Genomic DNA, 26,856 nt, shown 5'->3' on the forward strand with positions numbered 1-26,856 from the left:
CCTCGACGGCCGTATATAATGCTTTAGAAAGGTGCAGTTATGGAGGGTTTGTTCGGGAGGAAGGTAGTTGAGGATGTTCATGGAGGTCGGAGAATCAGTAGAACGGTGAATGCGCACTCTCTGTAGTCGTGGCGTGTGAGGATTGACGCGATGGAGCAGAGAATTCCACGGTCGCCGCACCAGTTTCATCCTGCGAGAGATGCCATTGCTGATCTGTTCAACTTATATCTTGGGGTATATTTTTCTCGATTTTTGATTCTCTAATTGTTGTGAAGTGCTTCCCTGTGGTGATTCCTGGTTTATACTCGATCGGATTTGTCTGCCTTGCTGACTGTAGCTTTGATTTTTGTTTTTTTGCCCCTGGTTTGGCAGAGGAGTTCTAGATTGAAGCACGATGATCGTGTCCGGGAGATGTCGTAAGTGTGACTCTGATCTGAACGATTTTATGCTTGTCTTCTTCTTTTGTGCTGCGAAACGCGGCGGAACGGATCGATCTAGAGAGCTGCGTTCTCCTTTATCTCCTTTTGTGTCCTTGTGTTAACTCTGGGCGTAGTTTTTCTCAAGACTTCGCATATTCGTGTACCGCCTCCGTGGATCTCTCATTACGCTTCAATTCCCAGGAACAAGATGCAGAAAAGAGTGATAGCCTTAAACCAGGATCTTCCCCCTCCCAATGAACAGTTCATTTCGGACTTTGAGGAACTGCGTGGGCAATTCATGGTATGCCGTCTGTACCGCTTCTTTCATCGATTTCTTTCCACTTTTATTCATCTCGTTTTTTTATTTAAAATCATTGATATCAGGATCAGGATCAGTTACATTGGGTCACAGAATCGGTAATTTTGGCCCTCGTCGTGCAATGCAGTGGCCATCCTCAACAAGCAGACTTTATCCTCTTTGCTCTTCGCAGGTTGTCTGCTACTGGTTATGTGAGGTGGGATTCCTTCCTAATTTCTCTTCTCTCAAGTGTTTCTTCCGCTGAAGCAACCACAGGGCCTTCACCCCAAGCAAGTATGATGACGTCATCAGCATCTGCTGTTTCGAACGTTTCCTCGTTCCATGTTTCCAGTCCGCCTTCTCCCTTGCCATCAACACCGGAGAATTCAACGGCGGGAAACGCTGCTACATTGAAGAACACTGAACTTCCTGACCAGAATTTTGCGTACAAAGCTGGTCAATCTGTTATAGTCCGCTCAATTGGCCACTTGCGGCTGTTAATGTGTAATATTATCTTAGCAGCGCTGGAATCAAAACTAAAGCCAGCCACACATTTCGAGATTTTCTCCGTCTTGATGAACTGGCTGGTCAACTGGGATCAAAAGTATCAGAACTCTGCAGAATCTGATATTGAAAGTTTTTCCAAGCCGACAAACATGCCAGATGAGTGGCTGCATGCTTCTCTTGAGGTGATCTGGAAGCTTGTAGAAGAGGATAGATGCAGAGTCCCCTTTTACGAGTTGCTTCGAAGTGGTCTGCAGTTCCAGGACACCATGCCTGATGATAGAGCATTATTTTCATTCATGTTGGAGATACAAAGGAGGAGGGATATGGTGGCGAAACATATGCGTATGTTGGATCAACACCTGCACTGTGTGACATTTGGAAATCACCGTATAGTGGCCCATGCCCATCCAAGCATTGTGGCAGAATCACTTGGTAACTTTCGTTACTCTCCAATTACTTATCCGAGCGCCCTTGGAGAACCACTGCATGGTGAGGTGAGCACCAACTTTACTGCTTCGACTGTAGATACTGGTGGATTAAAGTTGATCTGTCAATGTTTATTCTTGTGGTCCTATCAACTTGTCAATTGAATTTAGTCCGTGTTGTTATAAAAAAGGATGGTCATCCTGCACTTATTTGAGATTTATTATCTGCCTTAGCATAAACTTCTAGGCAATGGGTTTTCAAATTCAGAGCACGAACTTTTGTGATCCTTTTTGTTTGGCATTTATGATTTTTTTATTAGCTCAAATTTTATTGGTTTTGCTTTCTTGAGTCAGGATTTTCACATGCTTGGATATGTTTTATATATTTTGGGAAACCCTAATAGGAATGACACATCACCGAGTTCCCTCAATGAAAGAGATTGGTTTTTCTTTTAGTTAAGTGTGGTAAACTATTCATTTTCTCCTACTTTTTGTCTTGTCCTACAACTCCTGTCTGTTTCACCTCTTGTACGTTTTCACTTGAATTAATTTCATTTTTTGTCCTTTTTACTCTTATCTTTAATGACATAGGATATATCAAATTCCATACGACGAGGAAGCATGGATTGGGAAAGGGCTCTGCGTTGTCTAAAGCATGCATTTCGGTTCATACCTTCCCCAGAGTGGTGGAGACGTGTTCTCCTTGTCGCTCCTTGTTATAGGAGTGCGCCGCAGCCATCAACTCCTGGAGCAGTATTCTCATCTGAAATGGTCTGTGAGGCTGTGATCGAAAGAACCATGGAGCTGGTTAGCTTAACTAACTCTGGTAACAAAACAGAACACACTGATGTTGGTTCTACTTGTGGCTGCTATTTTCTGAAGTGAACTAAATATATTTTTGGGCTGAAATTGCTCCGCTTGGAAGATGATGATTCCTCAAAGTAACTTTGATACTTTCTTCTTTCTTAGTTGGTAGCTTCCATGTTTGGGTTGCAGTTCTCATGGGTTTGAACGCTTTATTCTGTGGTTTAAACTCTGCCTTACTGCATCATTGTCATCCCATGTGAAGCTCTCCTTTTTGTATTTCTGTGCTTTATTGTGAGCCTTGATTGGGTCATTTAGGCGTATGGATTTAGTGCGTACTAGTCAGAGTTTCTGGTTTCTGTTTAATCTTAGCAACCTATTGAATGTTCTTTTTTGTTTTGGTGTCAACATCGGCAGTTTAGTAGTATCCTAAATTTTTTTTGAGTGAAATATTTACATGGTTTAACTAGTTGGAGTCTCTCTCTTTTGTTTTTTTAATCTCTTATGTATGCTGTTTGACATATCTTTTTGTTGTCCATATTCAGCTCTCTTATTTATTGTAACTTACTAGCTAACCTGTACACAAAATTCTCTCTCAAACGATGAATTTTCTTTTCGATTATAAAATTCTCTCTGAAGAAACCTCAAATCGAAAGAGGCTTAACTTCATAGCAGTGATTTAGGGTTTATCTCATGGTACTTATAGTGGGGAGGAGAGAGTCCAAAATGGGCCCATGTTCATGGGCTATTACATAGAGATAGAAGAGAGAAAAGAAAAAAACCCCTTCAACACTCTCTGTTCAATGAAGTGTTTCTTTTCAAGTCTAATTGTTCCTGCCTTATATTGGCCTTCTTTTTTCTTGAGCTATCGCTTCATGATAATTGGTTGAGATATTAACCTATTAATATCCTTCAATATTTTGTGGAGTGGAACGAACCAACATGTATTGTATTATAAAAGGAGATTAAATGAGAAACGCTGGTGGGATGGACATCCCTGAGGAGACAGAGAGGACTGGTGGAGTAGGCATTTCCAAAGGAGGGATCTGACTGGATGAATGCTGTCGATGGTATATGACGAGGTGGATTTACGTTGTGCTAAGTACCTTAAATGGAAATGTTTCTTTTTCTGGCTTCCAACAAGTAGGGCTACATCCTCTAAAGGGGAATACAACAAAGGAACAATAGACAAAAATGTCCTTTATGGGCATCAGAGAGTATTCTGATAGCAGGGGCAACAGACACATAGAAGCAGTGGATGCATGCTGGGCCATGATGGCACTCAGAAGGGATTTTATTTGGTCTCGGATGGTGCCAAGCTGAGCTGACTACAGTGTTACCCGTCGATCCAGGCCCTCTTTTTGTGTTGTCATGGTGCCGGCATGGGCGGCCTATTTAGGATGGGAATCTTGACTGCCAGGTCCGTCACTCCAAGGTCGGGTTTGGGGCTCCATTGGGCATTAATGGGCAACAGTGGTGGAAGGTGGTGGCAATATGTTGTCGGGCGGTTGATTGAGGTAGCTGATATGAAATGATACGCATTTACATGGTTCATGGACTTCGTCAAAATAGTTCTTTTCTTGCTCTCTCACACGGAGGGCTACATCCTTTAAAGGGAAATTGTTACAGGCCTTCCATAGCGTTACAGGTAACGGCCCAGATAGGAAGGGCAGGCTGCTATTCACTCCTGGAGTGGGAGATTGGGCGGAAAAAAACCTATATCAAGCAAGGACATGGGTTTTTTCAAGAAGTGGGCTGGGTGAGAGATCCTCCGTCCAGAAGGGGAGAGAACGGCTGATGTGGCCGAGCCCCTTGTTACTATCCTACATTTTCTGTATTCTCTTTTCTCTCTCTTTCATCTTCCTTGTTGTTCATCTGGTCTTCTGTGTCTCAAATTGTGGATGTTATCGGATCAGAGCATATTCTACCAATTCTCTTCAATTCTTGTTGAGGATCTACCTCGGATCTATATTAAAAATACATTAATGGATAAAATACAAAAATGCCCTTAGTGGGCATAAGAGAGAATAAATACCGTTTTACAGATTAGTGCCACTGACTTGACTAGTGATGTGTGTCATTTTTGCTACTTTTTATTGCCAACCTGTTGATATAAGTACAACAAATTGCATGGAGTTTTTTAACACACAGAGTCCTATGAGAAGGACATTCCCAGCAGAGTCTTGCTTTTAAGTCTTATTGTATCTTATGTTGTGCGTTTTTATCTCTTACTATCTTATTTCTCCTCTTTGTTACATAGCACCCATCTTTCGCCATTTATTTCTGCTCAGAGTTCTGGGTCTCTACAGTGATATAGTTGCAATGCGATTTTCAATGTTGTTTGGATTGGAAACTTGAATGTCTAGTGCTTTTTACTTCTCAATTATGTTTTGCTGATCTCTTCTTCCTAAATTTGCAGAGTTAAGTTGCTGGCAGGATTGGGTTTCATTTGCCGACATTTTCTTTTTCCTAATGAAAAGCGGATGTATTGATTTTCTTGATTTTGTGAATAAACTTGCTGCACGAGTCGCTGAAGATGAACACCAATCTGTGAGGACCAACCATGTAACATGGCTTCTTGCTCAGGTTATACGAATTGAGATTGTAATGAACACCCTTAGTTCAGACCCAGACAAGGTTGGCACCATAAAAAATTGCTTGGTTGGCAGTTTCTCTAACTAAATTTGGGTTATTGAATTCAAACTTCTAGTATTATCACCCAACATGACTTTGTTGAGTCATCCTTGATAAATTTTAGGTGGAGACTTTCAGAAAAATCATTTCGTTTCATAGAGATGATAGAAACAACGATTCTGGTGGCATCAATCCCCGGAGTCTTCTGTTGGAATTCATTGGCAGCAGCCAAACATTGCGCATATGGTCAGTGAACATGTCCATTAGAGAACATTTGAATCAAGAGCAGCTTCAAAAAGGAAAACAGATTGATGATTGGTGGAGGCAGGTGACAAAAGGTACTAGAATTGTGTGAATTTTATTTTTATGCTGGATTATTCTGTCTTGTATTGTCGTATTTTTAGCAGCTGTCTTGCTGTGTAATTCAAGTCTGTCACTTATTCTGTGTCTTGTATCGTTTCTAGTTTTTCTTTCTTCATGTTGCTCATCAGATGTAGTTTTCATATTAGGTGAGCGTTTGGACTTCATGAATTTGGACGATAGGACAATTGGAATGTTTTGGGTTCTCTCATTTACTATGGCGCAGAATGGATGTGATGCCATTGTTAATTGGCTGACTTCTCTTGGCGTTTCTGAGTTGCCCCCCCAAGGGCCTTCTTTACAGTCTGGTGAGAAGATAATGATGATGCGAGAAACATGCCCCCTCTCAATGTCTCTGCTCTCTGGTTTTTCAATTAATTTGTGTTCAAAACTAGCATATCAGCTGGAGGAGTCTATATTCCTCGGTCAGGTACCTGACACTCACCGTTTGCAATGATATTGTTGAACAATGTTTTAGATTTAACTGTGTTTTAGATTTTTCCTTTACTTTTGTATGTAAACATTTAAAATTCTGGATGGCTCCTATAAGCAACTAGTTCTTCAGAAACATGGAATATTATAAATTAAGTCCAGTTTAGTACCCTTGGACCTGGACCGTTGGGTTCTGGTCTGTTGTCTTTGTGGAATTTGAGAAGGCTGTTTGGTTCCTTTGGGTTTTCAGTAATTGCAGAATTCCAGACCGCTTTCTTGAAGAAATTGTGGCTATAGTTCCTGATTTAAAATTTGACCCCTGACTGCCTCAGAACACACAGCGTAAATCAGCCGAGTCGAGACTAGGCCGCCTAGTGTTCAATTTCCCACCACAGACCCACGAGTTCATTTCTAAAGATACAATGATTTCCTTGAGGGGTCAGATCTGAAGTTAATTCTTAAATGGATGACTCATCATCACATTTAGAGGGTTTTATGGACAGGATCCCTAATTTTCCCCACTGTCTGATAGTGTTGAGTCTGGTAACTTAGAGAAGTATCTGTCACGAGTAGGGATTCTCCAAGAAGAGCAAAAGAGAGAGGTAGAGAACTTTAGGGTAGAAGAAAGAAGACTCAAATTTCAAGAACGACCTTACACAACCCATATGGGGCTTAAAGTTATATAGAAGTATTATTGGGCCAAAGAAACACAAAAGGCCCAATATCAAGATAATGGTCAGCATAACGGCTAGTGCACGAAACTGTGTGCCAATGGGCCAAGCCCATTAATGAGAACCCATTTAACAGTATCAATGGACAAGAAGCCACCAAACTTTTCTTGGGTGACTCGGTTCATGGCCTTTGTTAGTGAGATGGCTAAGCTGCTTCTTGGGCCTCAAAATGTTACCCTGTGTCTGCTCTCGTCGTATCTGTTTTTGTTCTTTCTTTCATGTCTGTTAGAATCCTAATTATTAGATAACTGATTCTTGAAAATCGAACGGTTATGAGTACCCCCATGTAAGGTCATTAGAGGGACTTTGGCTCTGATGAATGATCACCTTGTGGTTTCTTCACAATTATCTGGATTTTCTTGATGACTTTTGGCGATTGGTCTGGTCAGCCATAGGCTTTATAAAGGAATCGAATTAAGATCTGCCATGCACCACAGACAGAGATCATACCACAGAACAATTCAAAATTGGTGTGATCTGCTTGAGGAGCTGGACTCTCACTGGCTGTGTCCATTATTGCGTGGTTGAGACCCAGGATTCTCACTGGCAATGTTACCGTGCTGTTTAAGACTATATTTATACGAAAAGGATTTTCTTTGAGATGCAAGGATTTATCCGATCTGGGATCCTACTCTTTTTTCCAAATTCTACTTCTAGACAGATCTCTCTAATTTTTCTTCCCTTGTACAAAACACCATTTTTATTGCTTTTCATTTAAAGGTCTCACTTAATGGCAAACCTGAAATGGCTCTTCGTATGGTTGGTTACTGCAACTCAAGCTCCTGATGTGTTCCTTCAATGAATCTGGGAGTTATTGACTTGATCTTCTTTGATGGTGTCTTTTAGTGGTTGTTTCTTAATGGCGTAGGTTCATGATGCTTCATTTTTTGAGCTTTTGCTGTGCTGACTATTCAAGTTGATTTCTCTTTTTGTATTCTAGTTTGTTAGACGGGAAATTTTCTTTGAGATGCATGTCGTGTATTTAAGGTTTATACCATTGATAAGAACATTGATCTAGGTTCTTATCGGGAGGAGAATATAGGGCGATCCAACGTAGAAGTTTCTGGGGTAGCAGAGTAGGAACGGGAATGATAAGAGGGGTGGAACAGAGGAGGTGGGGATGGACCAGGGGCAAGCCGGCTGAAGATCCAGTGAGATGATCACTAGGGGCGGGGAGCATGGACTGTCAAGGGGATGGGACCGAGACAGAGAGGATTGAGATAGTGAGCCAAGAGGCCAATCTTACCTTAAGTCTTGACTACCCTCCTCAAGGGAGGGCTATACATATTTATAAGAGAAGGAAGCAATCTATCCTAGACATGAGATGACTAAAATACCCCTAGTGGGCTAAAATTCCTAAGATACCCTTTGGGGTAGATGATCGTATCAATTTCTTTCTCATACGATGGTTAAATTGAGTCCAGTTCTAATGGTTTATACCAATTATTTAGCCTCCTTTTATTGCCGACTCTCTTTAGACTCAGTCCAACTTTCTGATTTTATTTTAATTGTAATGAATTGTAATACGGAAAGTTATTATCTTTTCTTACGCTCTATTTAATGATTTACAGATTGGTTATCAGAACTTTCTCTTTCCACATCCTCTTTGTTGTTATTAATTATATTAGTGAAAGTTCTCTCTTTTTTTCAGGTCATTCCAAGTATTGGCTTGGTGGAAACATATGTCAGGCTGCTTTTGTTTGCTCCTCATTCATTATTTCGGCCGCATTTCACAGTAATGAAGAGTGTTATGCCCTTGTTTCGATATTTTATGTTATCTTTTAATCGAATTTCTAAAAATTATGCCGAGCTTACAGTTCTTATGTGATGATTAGTAATTTTGACCTTTTATTCCATGCCCTTAGTTTTGATCTTTTAGAGCTCTCAGGATTCTGGTTGTTTTGTTGGTTGTGGAACACAGTTGACCAATAGAGATTGTCCCTTTTTGAGGTGCAATGAATTCAAGTGAACTATAGGGAACATGAACGTTTTGTTTTTTGGCTATAAATATTTGAGATTTTAAGTAAAGTCTCTGGAGCTCTAAATTGTAAATGCCCAAATTATTTTTAATCTGTATTGGTATCCACATTTTGATGATTTTTTTCCTTAGGACATTGACTATTTTACCCATTGATCTAAATGACCTAAAAATGAAATCATTGATACACCCTATAATTTTGTTTTCATATTATTTCAATTTGCCTTTCACTTTCTTCAAAATCAACACATGGATTTCTTCAAAATCACGTTTTGCATGTTTTGCAGAGTTTAACTCAGCGGTTTCCTACTATGCTGAGCAAGACTGGTGTAACTCTACTGCTATTGGAAATATTGAACTACCGTTTACTTCCATTATACAGGTTAATTATGACTTCTCAGGCTTGTAGATCATCTGCATTTACTTTTTTTAGTTGTCCTATATCATCTGGTGAATGAATCATCACTGTACTCTCCTGGAACATTTCTGTTAATTTACGAACTAGGGGCATTTTTTGTCTTATACTTCATTGAATGTTGCCCTTAAATTGTGGTAGTCTTCGCTTTAGGACAGCCAAGAGTGATATTGAAATTGAGTCCCTCTCTTTCAGTTTCTAGGCTTCTCCCAACCAGCCTATCTTTCCAGCATTCCTCTGTGATCCCTTTATTCCCACTATTTGGATCTTCAGTGAAGTTCCTTCGATTGATCCCTATGCCCATCTCGACCATTAATCCATCTCCTCCTGTTGGAAACCCATCCCATAGTTCCGAACTCTGAGGTTCATCGCTGTCACACTTTGTCAGTCCGTGCTAGTTTTGATGGATTATACACTTTATACTCCTCGACTCGTATTACTTTACAACCTATTTACTATTTTTGGTATAAACTATAACTAATGTGATGCCTGACATGCAAAATTTTGTATGACTAGTGAAGTAATAAAATGAGAACTGAGGACCTTGCTACAATCCTATACTTCCAAGGGTATCTTCAGCATTTTAGCCCATGAGGGGCACTTTGGTCATTTGATGTTTAGGGTAGATTGTTTCTTTTCTTTATACATGCGTGCACCCCTCCCTTTAGCGGGGAAGGCAAGAAATTGAGGTAAGATTGGCCTCTAGGCTCACTCTCTCAATCCTCCCCGTCTCGGTCTCATCCTCTTGACCATCCATTGATCCCCTATCCCTGTGACCGTCTCACCAGATCTTCAGCCAGCTCCCTTCAAATCTGATCCCTACCCCTGTTGATCAGTTCTCTTCTAGTCTCCGACAATCACCATCCCTATGATAATCAACCCTCTCGGCATCTTCAGGTGGGTCACCCCTAATTGCTCGTTGTCTCCTCTGTTAAGCCCCTCTGATCATTGGTGTTCTGCTCTCTGACCCTGGAACATCTACGTTGCATCTCCTCAATTCCCCTCCCGATATGAACCTACAGACAGGTTCCTATCGGACCTTGGATAAAAAGGCATTAAATTTATGTAGATGGTTGAGTTACTCTTCGATTTGGCAATTGATTGTTGCCCCACGACCAGCTATTATGTTTCTTGGCAGAAATTTCATTTCCTGGAATAGCCTGAGGCAGTAGACTGTTTATTGGTTGAGAGTAAAATCCAATTATTGCGCCATAATGCATGTTTGCTGCAAACCAACTTGTCTTCAGAATTTCCTCCAGAAAAGCAGGTTGGTGCTTCAGAAATCCATGAAGTCATATTGTGACAACAGAGCTGCCATTCATATCGATTTGGTTTTTATGGACTTGAATGTGTTATTTAAAACTCATTTTTGTTTATACCTGTTTGTGATAAGATCCATGATTGCCTTATTTTCCACATTTTTGTTTCACTTCATGCACACCTCGTGGATGTTTTCACATAGACACTTCCAAGCCATTTGATTGATTCTCTGGTCATAAGACCTGTATGCTCTGGTTTGAGGGGGCATAATACATATTGGCCAGATGAGCCTTTTCTGCCTTTCTCTTGATTTCCCTCGCTATATGTATCCCCTTCTATCATGAACGGAATGAAGCCTTTTGAAACTCCATAAGAGTACATAATCCTTCTTTTGTCTCTTCGTCTCATGTCATTTATCAAAAATACATAAATAGAGGACAGTAAAAAGACATGAAGTAGCTTATGGTAAGATTCTCATATTTGTGCATTTGAATCTTGCCTTGACATCATTGAATGAAAAGTTACAAAGGAGCATATAGAAGAATTGCCTGGACCACTACTGGATTTCTCAGGAGACTGCCTACGGGTTGCTTTGACTCCTCAAACATCCTGCCAAGAACAGCACTGCCAATACACAAGAGTTTCCTCCTAAACCAGAACAAACCTGAAAATATTCCTGAACACATTGTTTTTGCTTATTTTGAAATGATTAGAGGGGGAAACCTTGTGTAAGCTTGCTTTGTCAAAAAGTCTTTTTGAAAACAGCAGTGGGGAGGGCGGGAAACTAGTGGAAATTTTTGTGGGATCCTAAGAATCATTCAGCTGTATAAGGTTAGTTGGTTCCTTCTTGCTTTATTTGTCAGAAGGGGATTCCTCTCATCTCATCAGTCACATGATAATGTTACTGCTAACCATATCAAAAGTCTATAGAATGTAGATGACAATATGATACCAGCCAGGAAACCAGTCAGCAATGAGGGAAATTCTTTAATTGACCGAACCGTTTACAAGGGATCTAAAGATTAGAAGAGTCTGATACCTGGCGGGTGCCCTAGAGATCACCGCATCTGGTCTCCTAACCCTCAAACATCCTCTTTCTTCAACTGTCCTCCCTGTTCCTTCTCCTGACTATTTTTTTGTTTGTGAAGGGCAATAATGAATGAAATCTGTCGACTTGACTCCTGGCGCAGTGGAGGAGTAGAAACAATAGCCAGAGAGAGGAGAAGAGACAAGAAAGAAAACAACTGTTTATTTCTCCTCAAAAAGATGCATATTAACATGTCTAGGTACCTCTCCTTTTATAGGAGAATTGACTAGCCGTTAATAACGGCTATAAAATAAGCCGTTATAACTTACCCGAATCCAATAAGGATTCGGGTAATGGGTCTACCCGGACCCAATACTGGATCTGCCTTGATCCGATAAGAGAAAAATAAAATAAATGTTCCAGGCTTATAAATCCGCCTTTACATTTAACACTCCCCCTCAAGTGTAGGAATGGATATTTGCCATTCCAAGCTTGGATATCAAATGTTGAAGGCTCTTGGTAGGCAGGCCCTTTGTGAAGATGTCTGCGCATTGCTTCAGACTTGACATGCTCTGTCTTTAGTATCCCTCGTTCCAAGTGATCTTGAATATAGAAACGGTCGATGTTGACATGCTTCATCTTTTCGTGATCGACTGGGTCATGTGCTATACTGATAGCAGATTTGTTGTCGCAGCGGATGACAATTGGGCTTATATAGTTGATCTTCAGATCGTCCAGCATATGTTTAATCCACATGACTTCGTCAATCCCTTTGGACATAGCACGAAATTCAGCTTCTGTACTTGACTTGGATACAACACTTTGCTTCTTGCTTCTCCAAGTCACCAGGTTTCCTCCAAGTATTGTACAATACCCAGTAGTTGACCTATAATCAAGACGAGACCCCGCATAGTCAGAATCAGTGTATAATGTAAGGTCAATTTTATCTGTTTTCCGGTAGGCGATGCCCAGCCCCGGAGTTCCCTTTAGGTACCTGAGAATTCTATTAACAGCTTGAAAATGAGAGTTTCTGGGTGAGTGCATAAATTGACTTAAGACATTTACTGCATAACAAATATCTGGTCTGGTATGTGACAAATATAAGAGTTTTCCAACAATACTTTGATATGAGTTAGCATCTACTCTAGGTTCATCCTCATTGATAGTTAATTTATGATTAACTTCAATTGGTGTTTCATTTGTATGGCAATTGACATGCTTTGTTTCTTCTAGGAGTTCTAGAATGTATTTTTGCTGTGTCATCAGAATTCCTTTGCTTGAGCGTGCAAACTCTATTCCTAAGAAATACTTTAGAGGCCCCAATTGTTTAACTTGGAAGTTCTCATCCAGATGCTGTTCGAGAATTTTCATTTCTTCTAGGTTGTTTCCTGTAATTATGATATCATCCACATATACTATCAAGATTGTTATCATTCTGTGAGATGTTTCCTTAAGAAACATGGTGTGTTCCCCATTACATTGCTTATATCCAAGATTCTTCATGGTTTGGGTAAATCTTCCAAACCATGCTCTAGGCGATTGCTTTAATCCATACAGGGCCTTTTTTAGTCTACATACCTTTCCTTGACTTGTTTTCCCTTCATAGCCTGGTGGAACATCCATGTAGATTTCTCCCTTTAAGTCGCCATGAAGGAAAGCATTTTTTATATCGTACTGATTTAGAGGCCAGTCCAGATTGACTGCTAGTGATATTAAGATTCTGATGGTGTTCATTTTTGCTACAGGAGCAAATGTCTCCTGATAGTCAATTCCATAGGTTTGAGTATACCCTCTAGCTACAAGTCTAGCCTTATATCTTTCAAGACTGCCGTCTGACCTGCATTTGAGTGTAAAGACCCATTTACACCCTACCGTTCTTTTATCCCTGGGTCGGTCCACAAGTTCCCAGGTATTGTTCTGTATTAGTGCCTTCATTTCCTCGTCCATTGCTTCTTTCCATCTGATATTCTTCATAGCTTCCTGTGGAGATTTTGGAATAGGTATATCCTGGATTTTGGTGAGAAAAACCTTGTAACTAGGTGATACCTTTTGATAGTTTAGGTAATTGAGTATTGAATAAGGAATTGGTTTCACACAATTCCTAGTTCCTTTTCTTACTGCGATTGGCCAATCATTCTCTCCAAGATTTTCTACACATGTCACGTCTCCCCCTTGAGTCGAAATTTCTCCCCCTTCACCCAAATCCGGGATCCCTTTGTTACTTTCCTTTCTCTTCCTCTGATAATATTTTGGGTATGGAGATACTAAATGGGGTAAGTCATGTATTCTCCTGGAAATGCCTAGATCATCGCAGGGCGGTTCTTCCTCATTCTCAGTTATGAAAGTAGGTAACTCCATTGCAGGAGTAGAGGAAGTCGCCTGATCAGGTTGGGTTCCATTATTTTCCATGAAGAGACTATCATTTTCACTCATAAGTAGGTGATGTGTGTCTTTATGACTCTCAGTACCCCTGGGCTTGTTGTAGTAAAGCAGTTTTTCATCAAATACTACATCTTTAGTGACCATATATTTCCTAGTAATAGGATGATACATCTTGTATCCTTTCTGGGTAACAGAATATCCAACAAAAACACATTTAAGTCCTTTTGTAGACCATTTGTTGTGTTTATATGTATGGTTATATACATAGCCAACACATCCAAAAATTTTTACGGGTAAACCAGTTTTCAATTTTACTGTTGGATAGTGGTTTTCTAATAACTCTAGAGGGCTTTTGAATGCTAAGGTTTTTTGAGGGTAGTCTATTTATGAGGTGAGTGGATGTCATTACTGCAAACCCCCACAGGTTTGCAGGGATATTTCCATGAATAAGGAGAGTTCTCCCCTTATCTACGATATCCCCTATTTTCCTTTCGGCAAGACCATTTTGCTGTGGGGTATATGCACATGAAGTTTCATGTCTTATCCCTTCGGATCTGAAAAGTTCTCTAAGCTCGTTGTTAAGAAAATCCTTGGCATTGTCAGTCCTAACTCCTTGAACTGGGTCACCAAACTGTCCACGGATAAGGTTACACAGTCCTTTTAGGTTCTGACTAACTTCAGTCTTATTTTTGAGTAAGAATACCCAACTATATCGACTGAAGTCATCAGTGCATACAAGGAAGTAACGATGTCCCAGTATATCTATGTGGGGGGATGGTCCCCATACATCACAGTGGATGTTCTGAAACGGTTTGGTCATTCTGGTTTCACTCGGTGGGTAAGGAACCCTCTTGAATTTCCCTAATTGACAAGATTCACAAATGATATGTTCTCTGAAATATTTTCAAATAGGTGTGGGTACATGCGTTTTAGAAGATGGAAGGAGGGATGACCCATCCTTTGATGAATCTCCATGATAGAGTCTCGGGGTGCTACTGCTGCCACCTTGGGGTTGTCTCTCATCAGGGTGCTAGGTAATGTCCAGGGTAGATAGTAGAGGCTGTGTTGGACTTTAGCTAGTCCAATCTTCCACCCTTGATCCTTATGACATAAATAGGCATCCAAATTATCAAACAGTATATTATATTCCCTTATCTTTGCAAGCTGTTGTACTGAGACTAGGCTTACAAACAATTTTGGGACATGCAACACATTGGTTATCTCACCAATGGGTTGAATGTTCACACTACCAATGCCTTCTACTTGGAGTAGGGTACCATCAGCAGTTTGAACATGTTTTCCAGGGGAAATTTTTTCGTATGTCGTGTAGATTTCTCTTCTTGATGACATATGGTCTGTTGCTCCTGAATCTAGTATCCAGGCTTTTTCTGGATTCCTAGTAAACAATGTAATATGAGTAAGTATTTCCCCTTTACCAGTATTAGCCATGGATGTGGATCCAATGACTGCACCTCCTCAGATGATTGACTTCATAGCTTGAAACTCTTGGATCATCTTTTGGAGGTCTTGGGCTGAAGGGAGGTTGTTTGAGTCTGCTGCTCCTTGCTGTGCTAAGTGGGCTCTGGCAATGTGTGGAGGTTTTCCATGAAGCTTCCAACATTTATCTTTAGTGTGGCCCCTTTTCTTGCAGTAGGTGCAGACCAAATCTTCTCGGTTGACTTTTTCGGTTCCAGTTTGGCCAGAAGAATGTTGGCCTTTAGTAGCATATGCAGTGTTCTCGATGACACCACGGTTTGCCTTTAAGCGACTCTCTTCTTGCATGGCTTTGGATACTGCCTGGTCGAACGTAGGCTCTTCCTCCCTGTTGTATAGTTGACTCCTTATGAGCTCGAATTCAGGTCTGAGTCCTTGTAAAAGTTGACACAATCGATCAGTAGCTTGATGAGCTCTGGCGATTGGATCAATAGAAGGTGGTCGGCAGTGATCCAACTCATTATGGATTTCCCTTAACTTGTTTGAGTAAGTTAGGACATCCATATCTTCTTGCTTGAGAGTGTATGCTTGTACAATGAGATCCAGTATCTTCGCCTTGTCTCCCTTCTTGGAGTGATTTCGGTGAATTGCCTCCCATAATTCCTTAGCTGTATCATAAGAAGAGAGACTGGTAAGTTGTTCAGATGCTATAGAATCTAGCATCCAGGCAAAGACTAACTCTTCTTCAGTCACCCATCTTGGAAAACTTGGGTGATCTTCATCTGGACGATTTTCAAAGAGATGATGAGTGAGCTTCCTAGGCTTTAGGACTGCCTGGATGTTCCTCTCCCATAATAATAGATTATTGCCATTGAATATATTGCATTTGGCGATTACTGGAAATTGTGTGATCCACCTTTCAGCAAGTGGAATCTGATGTTCTGATGACATCATCTGAGGGGCAATTTTTTCCAGCTTCGCCTGCCATATATCCTGAAAAAAAAACTTCTTGTAGAGATTCTTCAGCTCCAGCAATATAGGAGAAGATCTTCCCATAGGATGAGTTTCTCCCTAATAGCAACCTTGGAGTAGGAGCTTGGAGCTTGGAGCTTTTAGATCAGAAAACTGGTCCTCCCGTGGGATGACTTTGGAGCAGAAAACAATCTTCAGAGATCGCTTGAAGGCTCTGATACCATGTCGACTTGACTCCTGGCGCAGTGGAGGAGTAGAAACAATAGCCAGAGAGAGGAGAAGAGACAAGAAAGAAAACAACTGTTTATTTCTCCTCAAAAAGATTCATATTAACATGTCTAGGTACCTCTCCTTTTATAGGAGAATTGACTAGCCGTTAATGACGGCTAGTGCTTAACGGCTATAAAATTAGCCGTTATAACTTACCCGAATCCGATAAGGATTCGACCCAATACTGGATCTGCCTGGATCCGATAAGAGAAAAATAAAATAAATGTTCCAGGCTTATAAATCCGCCTTTACATTTAACAAAATCAACTAGCATCTTGCCTGTCTTGCAAAGAAATTGTTAACTGTCTAACATAAGTTGAAAAATGATAGGATTCCCTGGGCATGTGTTGGGGGCATCCTTATCATTTTGCTATTAAGGGCAGCCAGCCCCATTTCCCTCCATGTTTCCTATAAATAGCACAGCCCTCCTTCTGGGAGGGGAGAGTGGAAGTTGGTTCTTAAGTAATTGTTGGTTTTCCCTTCCATCTCGTCCCTTCTTATATCCACGCTCTGTTTCCCTCCACGATCCCTGTCCTCGTGATCGTCTCTGCATCACCGCGTCTTCAGGCGGCTCGTCCTCGGCAGATCCCTACCCCCTCTGCTCTGCCTCCTTTCCAATCCTTCCCATTTCACCTCTCTACCCTGGGAAATTCTACCTCTCCTTGTCCTCTACCGTCCTTCCAATACAAGCCTAGATCCAGGTTCGTATCACAAAATATGCATGTAGACTGCTGGATCGCAGGTGGTATATCTTTTTGATCAATAAAAAAATCAAGATTAAGATAAACTCAATTTTTCCTACTGATTCAAGTTTATTTTACATTCCGTTCACTTCCACAACTTACTCGGTACAATCCTTGAATCTTTTATGCAAATACCACATCTGAAAAGGTACTATGGATCTTGCTGGGGGCAAATATAACATGACTTACTCGGTTTAATCATTCCACTTGCTTTGGCATAATGTTATATATATTTTCGACATCAAATGATCTTGGTAATATTACAGGCACTGATGTGGCTGGTATAGGTTTTTTAGGTCAAAGATTGGCTGCAGAAATCATGATGCTGAGAAAATAAGGGTCTTAGTCTTTTAATGAAAGTGTTTATTAGACTCACTTTATAAGGCAGCCACAATGGTCTTTATGTGTGTTTCTATGGAGATAGATTTTATCTGTTCTTAACCCGATAGTTGTGCGTCAGTTGATTCAACCCGTAAATGACACATGTAGGTCGCTTATGTTCTGTTAGAATTATATCTAGACCTCGAAATCTGTGCTGATGCTGACTATATGCAGGCTCCATTTAGTATAGTAGACTCATTCCAGGTAGCTGCTCCATTCTTAAAAATATCATTACATGGTGAGTTAACAATGTCTGTGGCTTCTAGACTGATGGTGGTGTCTTAATTAGTGACACAGCATGAGGGTTATTTTAGAAAAGGGTGTCCTAGATATTTTATAGATTTCATTCGACAATTAAAGAGGTTTAGCCCTGACTTCCAGAGTGGACGGATTCTATTAAATTTTTTTTGTTCTCTCTTATTTCACTCTCTTGGAGGACCCTGCATCCGACTTCCTCAAGGGCTTACAGGTAGAATACTTGGAGCAGCCAAGAACATGCTCATTGGTACACTCCTGGAAACTGTACCCAAATATCTATGGATAAGGATTTGGATTCACCTTTCAAGAATTAAAAATACAATCCGTACCACGAACACAGTCAACTGGAGAATTCAACTCAAGAGGTAGAGGGAGAATGAAGAGATTAGATAAGTAGAAGAATAATAATGAAGGATTTCTCCAGATCGGCTCTTCCTCCTCTGAAATCAAGAGGATCTCTTGCTCACCCACCCTTGCCACAGCAACACTCTTGAGAAGTATTTGACCCTGATCCCACCAAATCCTGCAGAATGTGGCTTGATGCACTACCTCCTTTTAATGTATATAAGTTCAGGGAAGGATCTTATCAATCATCTGATATGGCCATTAGGGCTTTGGCCTGTTGGGTAATCCTGGATATTGATACAATACTATCCTGGGTATGAAATTGAGATGCAGCCAACTCAAGGTAACAGTAGATGAATTCCTCCAGATCTGAAGAAAGAGGCATTCCTAGGGAATATGACATCTCCAGGTTATGTTCTGTATATATATCTCAGATTGTGACTTGCCTGCGTAATACTGGACATTTCCTAGTCTTTCTTTCTTTTACCAATAAATTGGGTTATCGCTGACCCACTTTACCGATCTGTAAATAGTCGAAAAAAATTTATCATTTTCTTTATTTGCTACTTGAGAATAAAATCTCTGCTGCTCTGTTTCTCCGATATTGAGTTATTGGTCATAGTTTTTTCGAAATCCAATGTCAATTGTGTGCAAGGGCCTTCAGATTATGATTGCTTTCATAGCAAAATTTATGTCATTGGTTGTTGAAACTTAGTCGTAAGTTCCGACGTTGTTGGTGGTTCTGCTTCATCATTTTGAATAGATTTTCCCACTTTGTTGGTACTTCTAGATGCGTCTGATCTTATGTCCATATTGGGATCAACCCTGCAGCAGACTGTTCTAGGAATATAACTTTTAAAACTTCTTTGAGTCTTCTCAAGGAATGAATCCTGCTTTCGATGACTTCTGCAGCCAACAGTTTTATTGGGTTACTTGGTGTCTAGCTTAAAATCTTCATCAATTTTCTGCAATGTTCAATAATTTTGACAACCGTTACTAGATTTTTGATGCTAGTATGCAAGTAAATGTTCCTTTCTGTGGTTCAACGAATGTCGATAGTGCAGTTGTGTGTTTATGAACGATCTAATTTTATTGGAGATTTCATTTGGTTTAAATATAACCAGAAGGTTTTCTATCCTTGTCTTTTAGGTATCATGGGAAGCACAGAGCCTTAATGTATGATGTGACCAAGATAACTTCTATGATCAAGGGAAAACGTGGTGATCATCGTCTTTTCAGATTAGCAGAGAATTTGTGTATGAACCTGATTCTTTCAATTCGAGATGTCTTTTTAGTGAAGAAAGAATTGAAGGTGAAGATTGCCTTTTATGTCATGCTCAGGCTTCAAATACTTGATATTTTATTTATTTTTGTCTAATTTCTTATTTCCTCAGGGTCCTACTGAGTTTACAGAAACTCTAAATAGGATAACGATTATTAACCTGGCAATAACCATCAAAACCCGTGGGATCACAGAAGTAGAGCATATGCTCTATGTTCAACCACTGCTAGAGCAAATAATGACCACATGTCAACATACTTGGTCAGAGAAAACAATGAGACATTTCCCACCCCTTGTGCATGACTTTCTTGTGAGCAGGATGAACAAAAGGCATCAAGCTATACAAGCATGGCAACAAGTAGGTTTCTTAAACTTTTTCTCTCATTATTGTCAGCTTCTCTTAGTCAGTTTCTCATTTATGCCCTATTTTCTGTCTCCAGTTTAGAAGTTTATCAAGTAGTTTGTGAATGCCAATATTTATTATTCTAGTGAAGGATGAATTTCTTAAACAGTGCTCTGCACCACCAAATTTATTTTGTAGGCATCTGAAATCATGGGTCAGAGGCACAGGGAAATGACTCTAGTAGTAACTAGCTCTGGTCCTATGCCTTAAAGTAGGACTATTAATTTCCAAGCCAACGATTCATTTAATGTTTGAGTTGTCCAATGGACGATTTTTCTTATTAACGATCAGGGAAAAGAGGTCTCAAACAAGGAAGAGAGAGAAAGTGGAAAAAAGAATAAACCTCTCTTCTTGAAGAAAGTGAAGGTCATCAAGCTATACAACTTTTGGTACTGGAAAGTTAAGCAGCTTGCTTTTACATTGCAGAAATGTGTAGCAATGGTCATCACTGCACTGCAATAATGACAATTATAGTGTTACAGAGAAAACACATGCCATTCTTAACTCTCAAAGGGGAAAACTCGATTCGAACAGAACAAAAGCCTTAGTTCTTCAATTTTTTTGGGTTTGGTCATATGCAAGTAAATTGGTAGGTCTGATGACCAAGCTGCCCTTAACAAAAAAATACAGGGCAACAGGAAATATAGCAGCGGCCATATCCTCAAATTGTATGCACGTGACATACATGCGCTAACTCCATTAACACCTCCCTGCTAGCAGACGAATGAATGTTTCTCACTCGCAGCTTGGACACAAGAGACTCATGAAGATCCCTGGACAGTCCTTCAGCCAAGAGGTGAGCAAGATGTAGTTGAGTGTTGACATAGCTAATCTCTATGATTTGGAGTCCAATTTCTTGTTGATCAAATGGCGGTAAGTCCCCATGTGATGAATAGCCATTGTGTAATCTCCAAAAGTGTTATTTTCCCTCAGAATACTCATAATTATATACATTGCTGGATAAGAGGCCAATTAAACATGTCACCATCATATGTATAAACTTAAAATATTCTTTGTCTTTTGTATTTTATTCTGTCAAGAGTCATGTGTATAACATTTTTCTGCAGGCAGAAACAACAGTTATTAACCAATGCAAGCAGTTGCTTTCTCCAACATCCGATCCTACTTATGTCACAACGTATATCAATCATAGTTTTCCTCAGCACCGTCAATATCTCTGTGCCGGAGCCTGGATGCTGATGAATGGCCACTATGAGAGTATTAACAGCGCTAATCTTGTATGACAGGATAATTACGTTCTTCCTTCAATTTCACTCATCATTTCGCCAATGATTTGATTCTAAATGCTGTATTACATAGGGTCGCGTTCTACGAGAATTTTCTCCGGAAGAGGTTACGGCTAACATCTATACTTTGGTTGATGTTCTTCTGCACAATATACTTGTTGAACTTCAACATGGGCTTCCTGCACAGGTATTGATTTCTCACTCTTTGGGCGGATTGTAGGTCTGTCCCGTTTAGGTTAAATTTGCTTACAGTTGGGAAATGTTGTTCCATAAATTCTGGGGTTAACGAACAAAGCCCTCTAGTACCTTGCTGTGTAAAGTCTGTTTTCAGATAATATATTGTACTCGATGCTGGTGGAAGTTAAGTGCTAGAAAATATTTTGTTAGGAAATGAGATCTGGTTCAGTTACTTCATCTCTGATGAAGACTTGGGACCATTATAAAAATTATTCCTTCCATTAATATTTGGGCCTGTCTAAATGGGGAAGTTTTTGGAGGCTGGGTGCTGTAAACAAAAAGGCTGGCATGGGAAATGTGTGGAACCAAAGCGGGAAGGGGAAGTAATTAGCGTGTGAAATTAACCTGGAAGTTTTTGGTTAAAATCATTTGATTATGGGTTAACCTTGTTTTGTAGGTCTCTATGATTCGGCTTATTCCATGTGCATATAATTTGAAGAAACAGTTTCCATCACGATGTTTCTGTTATTCGTGTGTTTTCAGGATCTTCTCTCAAAAGCTTGTGCGAATATAGCATTCTTCATTTGGACACACGAACTTTTGCCGCTGGACATATTTCTTCTCGCGCTTATTGATCGTGATGATGATCCCTCTGCCTTGCGCATCGTGGTAAATTTTATTTGATCCATCGTTATTATCTAATGTCAACCTCAATGAAAATTGCATGAAATGTGTAATTACTTTGAAGAGTCGCTTAATGTTGTGACAATGTAAATGGATTAAGAAACAATCAGGTTCTTGAAAAATTCAGCATAAAATGTTTCCTCTTGTTATATAGGGTCTGAATAACTATCTCACACTGTCATTCCTTTCCTTAATGATCTACACACTCCCCATGTGTACACCCAAGTCAACGAGCAGGGCTAAGATTCCATGATAAATGTGTGACTCTTAGCTCGGAGCCTCTCATGCTCTCATATGGAGAAAAAAGTAATTTTTGGTTTCCTACCATGTAAGGAAGGAAACCCCTGTTTGTAAAATGAGATTGCCATTTCTATCTGGCATCAGCCGACTTATCATCTTCTACAGTTTTCATTGTATCAATGTTTTTTATATATTTATTTATTATTTCGAAATGAATTTTTTTATACATTTAATCATTTCTTCCATGGCTTCTCCCCTCTCCCTGATTCCATCAACCATGCTTCCATAATGAATCCTTTCTTAGTGTTGCCTATAGTTTACTTTTCTTAGCTTACCCTTTTACCTTATTTTCTGATTATTCATACTGGTACTACCCCAGGGCATATCGTTGTAATCCAAACGGAAATCTGATAATTTAAGATGAAAAAAGCTCAATTCAACTTCAATTCCAAAAGGTCCAAACGACAATCTCAAAGGGATAAACTAAGGAGACAGGAATGAGAGGGAAAGAGATGATGGAAGGGCCGTCAGTAAGATCTTGACAAAGTTACAGAGAAATGCTGGGATGGGCAGGTAAGATCATCAGGAAAAACTGAGCCAGATAGGTGATGACATGAGGAGAGGAAGAGATGGAGACTGAGCCAGATGACTCAGAGTCAGTCAAGGCTGTCTTTATCAGTGCATTGCCAATGCTTTCAATAGGGGAACTTGTCCTTACTGGGCCAGCTTTTCATCGTTAATCTGGCGTAGTATCATGCCTGTCAGCAAGGGACCTCATCAAGTCGATATATTTTTTCATTATGTTTCTTTTATTTTTTATCTGTATTTCCTGTTACGTACTTTCTCAGTATAAGTGTCTCAGGCCCAGTAAGTGGGGCCCACTGTGTAACCCATAAAACTATGGGTACGAATTAAGAAAGTAGGTTCTTTTTCCTTCCAAAACCCTAGCCGACGAATTCCAGCTGTGGAAGCTCGACCGTGAGGGAGCTGGACTGTGTTCCTAACAATGCCAACACCTATCCTCGGTCAAATAAAAGGAAACATATGACACCTGCCTTTTGTTTTTTGTATGTAACACTAGAACCTTTCTTCATTTTCATTACATCTTAGTTTCTCGGTGGCATTTTATACTGTTGAGACCCACTGATACTCGTAATGAAAGCTCCGAAATGCTGTCCTCAACCAAGTTCGAACACAGAACAAAAGGGAAAAGGTGGAAAAAGATAGAGGGAAACGGAAAGGAACGGGGTGGATGATGCGATCCTAAAGTGCATCTACGAAAGACGGCATCGGCCCAAACACAAGGCCAAAGGCCTGGCCCACGACAGGCCAGGCCACAGCAGCTCTTAGGGTGCCCACTACACGGGATGGAGCAGTTTTGGTTCCCAGGTGAGTGCTACCGCACATCCCCTCTTCCTCAACTCCATCTCATTGTTCCTCTCGCAGTTGATCGTCCCTGCACGCGAGGAGCAAGGATCGTTCCATCCCGGCGTCGTCCACTCCGCCGGCTACCTCGCTCTCTCATTCTCTTCCTCACTCCACACCGTTTCCCTCCTCTCTCTCTCTCTCGGAAGATTACTCGTGAACATCAGTGTTGTTATTGACAATCTTCAATCAGTGAATTCGGGTTTTAACAATCTGGTATCAGAGCCGTTCTCCTGGCAAACATGGAAGGCCGCATTCAACGTTTGGAAGAGAAGTTTGACAGATTACTCCTTTTGTTAGAACCGCGACAGAACCAGTCTACACCAAGACAGGAGCCAGGGTCGTCCTCTTCAGGTCCCCAGCCCCTGACTCCGTCGCCCGAGCAAGCGCCCCCCTTGCCGCGCAAACCGCTGCCTGTGCCGCCACCTCCACCTCCGTCGTCCGCCCAGGACATCGGGAGTTGCGGCAAGCGTCTGTTACAGCTCGACCGCAAGCCACGGCCGGCCGCCAACGAGTGTCTCTGCGCACAAGACTGGCGATCCAGGATTGGGAATGCTCCGAACCGGAGGATGAAGTGGGACTATTTCCACTCGCGCCTCAACACCGGAACGGAGAGCGGGAAGCCGTCAATAGAGATGGATACTCCCCGAGGCATTACCCCGTTCGGCCACTCCGGCTACCGGCCGTCATGCCCAGGCACGATCGGATCGGTATAGGAGTCCTTGAGGAGCCTGAGTCAGGCGCGGAAGAGGACGAGGATGGGGAGTACCAGCTTCCACTGGAGCGATTTCGAGCCCGACATGGTTGTCGGCACCACCACCATCGAATGGCAGAAATCTCCACCTTCTCGGGCGGCGATCCGGAACGTTGGCTCCGTCATGTGGAGCACTACTTCCGAGCTTACCCCGCTAGAGATGCCGAACGCCTCTGGGTGGTGGCGTCGTACATGGAAGGCAGGGCATCTGCCTAGTTTTGCTTCAAAGACGATGGAGTGGGATTCCTCAGCTGGGTCGATTTTAAGAGACAACTGTACCATCGATTCGGCCTACAACCAAGAGGAGCATATCACCAATTGTTCAAATTGCAGCAGTTGGGGTCAGTTGACGAGCTTGTATCATCCTTTGTAGATCTCGTAGGATACCTGCCAGAGGTGTCGGACGAAACGGCCATGTACACACTGTATTCGGCATTGAAACCATCGTTGCAAGCAGAGGTCAGTCGACGAGAGCCACGGAGCACTGTAGACCTCATTGATTGCGCCTTTAAGGCGCAACGCTCCATGTCGCAAGTGGATGCGGCATCAACACGAAAGAGCACTCCGGGCACCCGAAACTGGTCCGACTCCCTTAAAGGCCAAGGCTCAGGGACACTTCCAGCAGGGGCTCCTGGCAACCCACCCTCTCGACCAGCTCGCCAAGTCCGCCTCACTGCGGAAGAGTTGACGGCCCGACGAGCCCAGGGATTGTGTTTCCAGTGCAATGAGAAATTCAACCCGGGCCACGCTTGTCGCAAGACCTTGAACGTCTCCATGGTGATGAACACCAAGGACTCCACGGGCATCAGAGAAGACCCTGACGAGGATGAACTACTCTTTGAGATTCCTCACGAAGATCAGCATATGGAATGTCGGCACTTATCGCTACGCGCAGCGGTTAGCATGTCCTCACCACATTCCCTGCAGTTACGAGGAAGTATATGCGGCCACGAGGTCATCGTACTGATAGATTCGGGAGCATCGGATAACTTCATTGACGACGCCTTGGCCCACGCCCTGAAATTGGAGCGGGCACCCACGTCACCATACCGAGTCCGTTATGGCGACGGCAGGTGGCAACAAGGGTCCATCATCTGTTCGGGAGTTCATCTACACCTCCAAGGGTATTCGACCAGAGCATCCTTCTACCCAATTCAGGACCTCTGCTTAGACATCATCCTGGGGTTCGCTTAGCTGAGGACCTTGGGATGGACAGTGATGCAGTGGGATCTTTTGCTGTTGAAATTCCAAGCTGATGGCGTACGGCACACATTACGAGGCGACCCCGGTGTCACACGTTTGGAGGCCCCACTAGCAGGAGCTCGTCGACAGGCAACCCAAACCATTGGACCCAGTCTATACAAGTTATCAGTCAGCCAGTCTGCATCGTCACCAACCGACTGTGAGGATGAAACGCGGTCCATCTGTCAGGCTCGCTTTCCAAAAATCTTCGAGCCAGCCGTGTCGCTTCCTCCCCAGCGATCATGCGACCATCAGATCCCACTACTGCCAGGCTCCAGACCAGTGCACTGTCGTCCCTATCGTTATTCCCACCTTCAAAAAAATGTACTAGAAGAACTCGTCGAAGAGCAGCTAGCAGCCGGAATTATACGACTGTCACGCAGCCCATATTCTAGCCCCGCACTGTTGGTGAAGAAAAAAGCAGGGGGTTGGAGGTTTTGCGTGGACTACCGGGCCCTAAATAGCATAACTGTTCCCAACCGCTTCCCAATTCCGGTGGTGCATGAACTCCTCGAGGAGCTCCAAGGTATGACGGTTTTCTCCAAATTGGACCTTCGATCGGGCTATCACCAGATTCGGATGCAGGATTCCGACATCGAGAAGACGGCTTTCCGCATCCACGTAGGCCACTATGAGTATGTGGTGATGCCTTTCGGGCTGTGCAATGCCCCAGCCATGTTCCAAGCATGTATGAACTCCATCTTCCAACCATTCTTACGCAAGTTTGTGTTGGTGTTCTTCGATGATATCCTCATCTACAGTCGCACCGACGAAAACCATCATGCACATCTCCTGCAAGTTCTCCAAATCGCTAGCAGACCACCAATTAAGTATCAATCCCAAGAAGTGCTCATTTGCTCAACTGAAGCTGGAATATTTGGGCCATTGGATTTTGGCCAAGGGTGTCGCCACGGATGCCGGGAAGGTGGAAGCGGTCAAATCATGGCCACCCCCGCAGAACATCCTCCAACTCCGAGGATTCCTGGGCCTGGCAGGCTACTATCGTCGTTTTGTGGCGGGGTACGCGGCGCACGCTTGGCCTCTCACCCAACTGCTGAAGAAGAGAGCTTTCTCGTGGTCACCAGAAGCTCAACAAATGTTCGACAACTTGAAATGTTCCCTGTCCTCAGCTCCAGTTCTGGCTCTTCCCGACTTCTCATGACCGTTTGTAGTCGATACCGACGCATCCGGCGTGGGGGTGGGGGCAGTCCTCCTTAAGAACGAACGCCCCATTGCCTTCTTCAGTCAAGCGCTGCCCCCCACGTTGCGGACCCGCTCTGCCTACGAGCAGGAACTTGTGGCCGTCGTGCTAGCGGTCCAAAAGTGG

At 42.1% G+C, this 26,856-nt stretch overlaps 1 protein-coding gene across 1 annotated transcript in view; it reads left to right on the forward strand.

Moving 5' to 3' along the window:
* Window positions 1–28: 28 nt before the first annotated feature.
* LOC144713438 (mediator of RNA polymerase II transcription subunit) overlaps window positions 29–26,856 on the forward strand; it is a 35,349-nt gene continuing 8,521 nt past the window's right edge. The window contains exons 1-15 of the mRNA XM_078587990.1: window positions 29–234; window positions 373–416; window positions 621–720; window positions 804–1,718; window positions 2,241–2,475; window positions 4,873–5,090; window positions 5,212–5,425; window positions 5,597–5,877; window positions 8,262–8,345; window positions 8,876–8,970; window positions 19,225–19,387; window positions 19,470–19,715; window positions 20,828–20,998; window positions 21,081–21,194; window positions 21,728–21,853. Coding sequence (XP_078444116.1) covers window positions 151–234; window positions 373–416; window positions 621–720; window positions 804–1,718; window positions 2,241–2,475; window positions 4,873–5,090; window positions 5,212–5,425; window positions 5,597–5,877; window positions 8,262–8,345; window positions 8,876–8,970; window positions 19,225–19,387; window positions 19,470–19,715; window positions 20,828–20,998; window positions 21,081–21,194; window positions 21,728–21,853 — 3,090 coding nt within the window. The 5' untranslated portion in view covers window positions 29–150. The remainder of the gene's footprint in view (window positions 235–372; window positions 417–620; window positions 721–803; window positions 1,719–2,240; window positions 2,476–4,872; window positions 5,091–5,211; window positions 5,426–5,596; window positions 5,878–8,261; window positions 8,346–8,875; window positions 8,971–19,224; window positions 19,388–19,469; window positions 19,716–20,827; window positions 20,999–21,080; window positions 21,195–21,727; window positions 21,854–26,856) is intronic.

The sequence above is a fragment of the Wolffia australiana genome, chromosome 16 (assembly GCF_029677425.1).
Source record: "Wolffia australiana isolate 7733 chromosome 16, ASM2967742v1".
In the NCBI taxonomy this organism is placed as follows: domain Eukaryota; kingdom Viridiplantae; phylum Streptophyta; class Magnoliopsida; order Alismatales; family Araceae; genus Wolffia; species Wolffia australiana.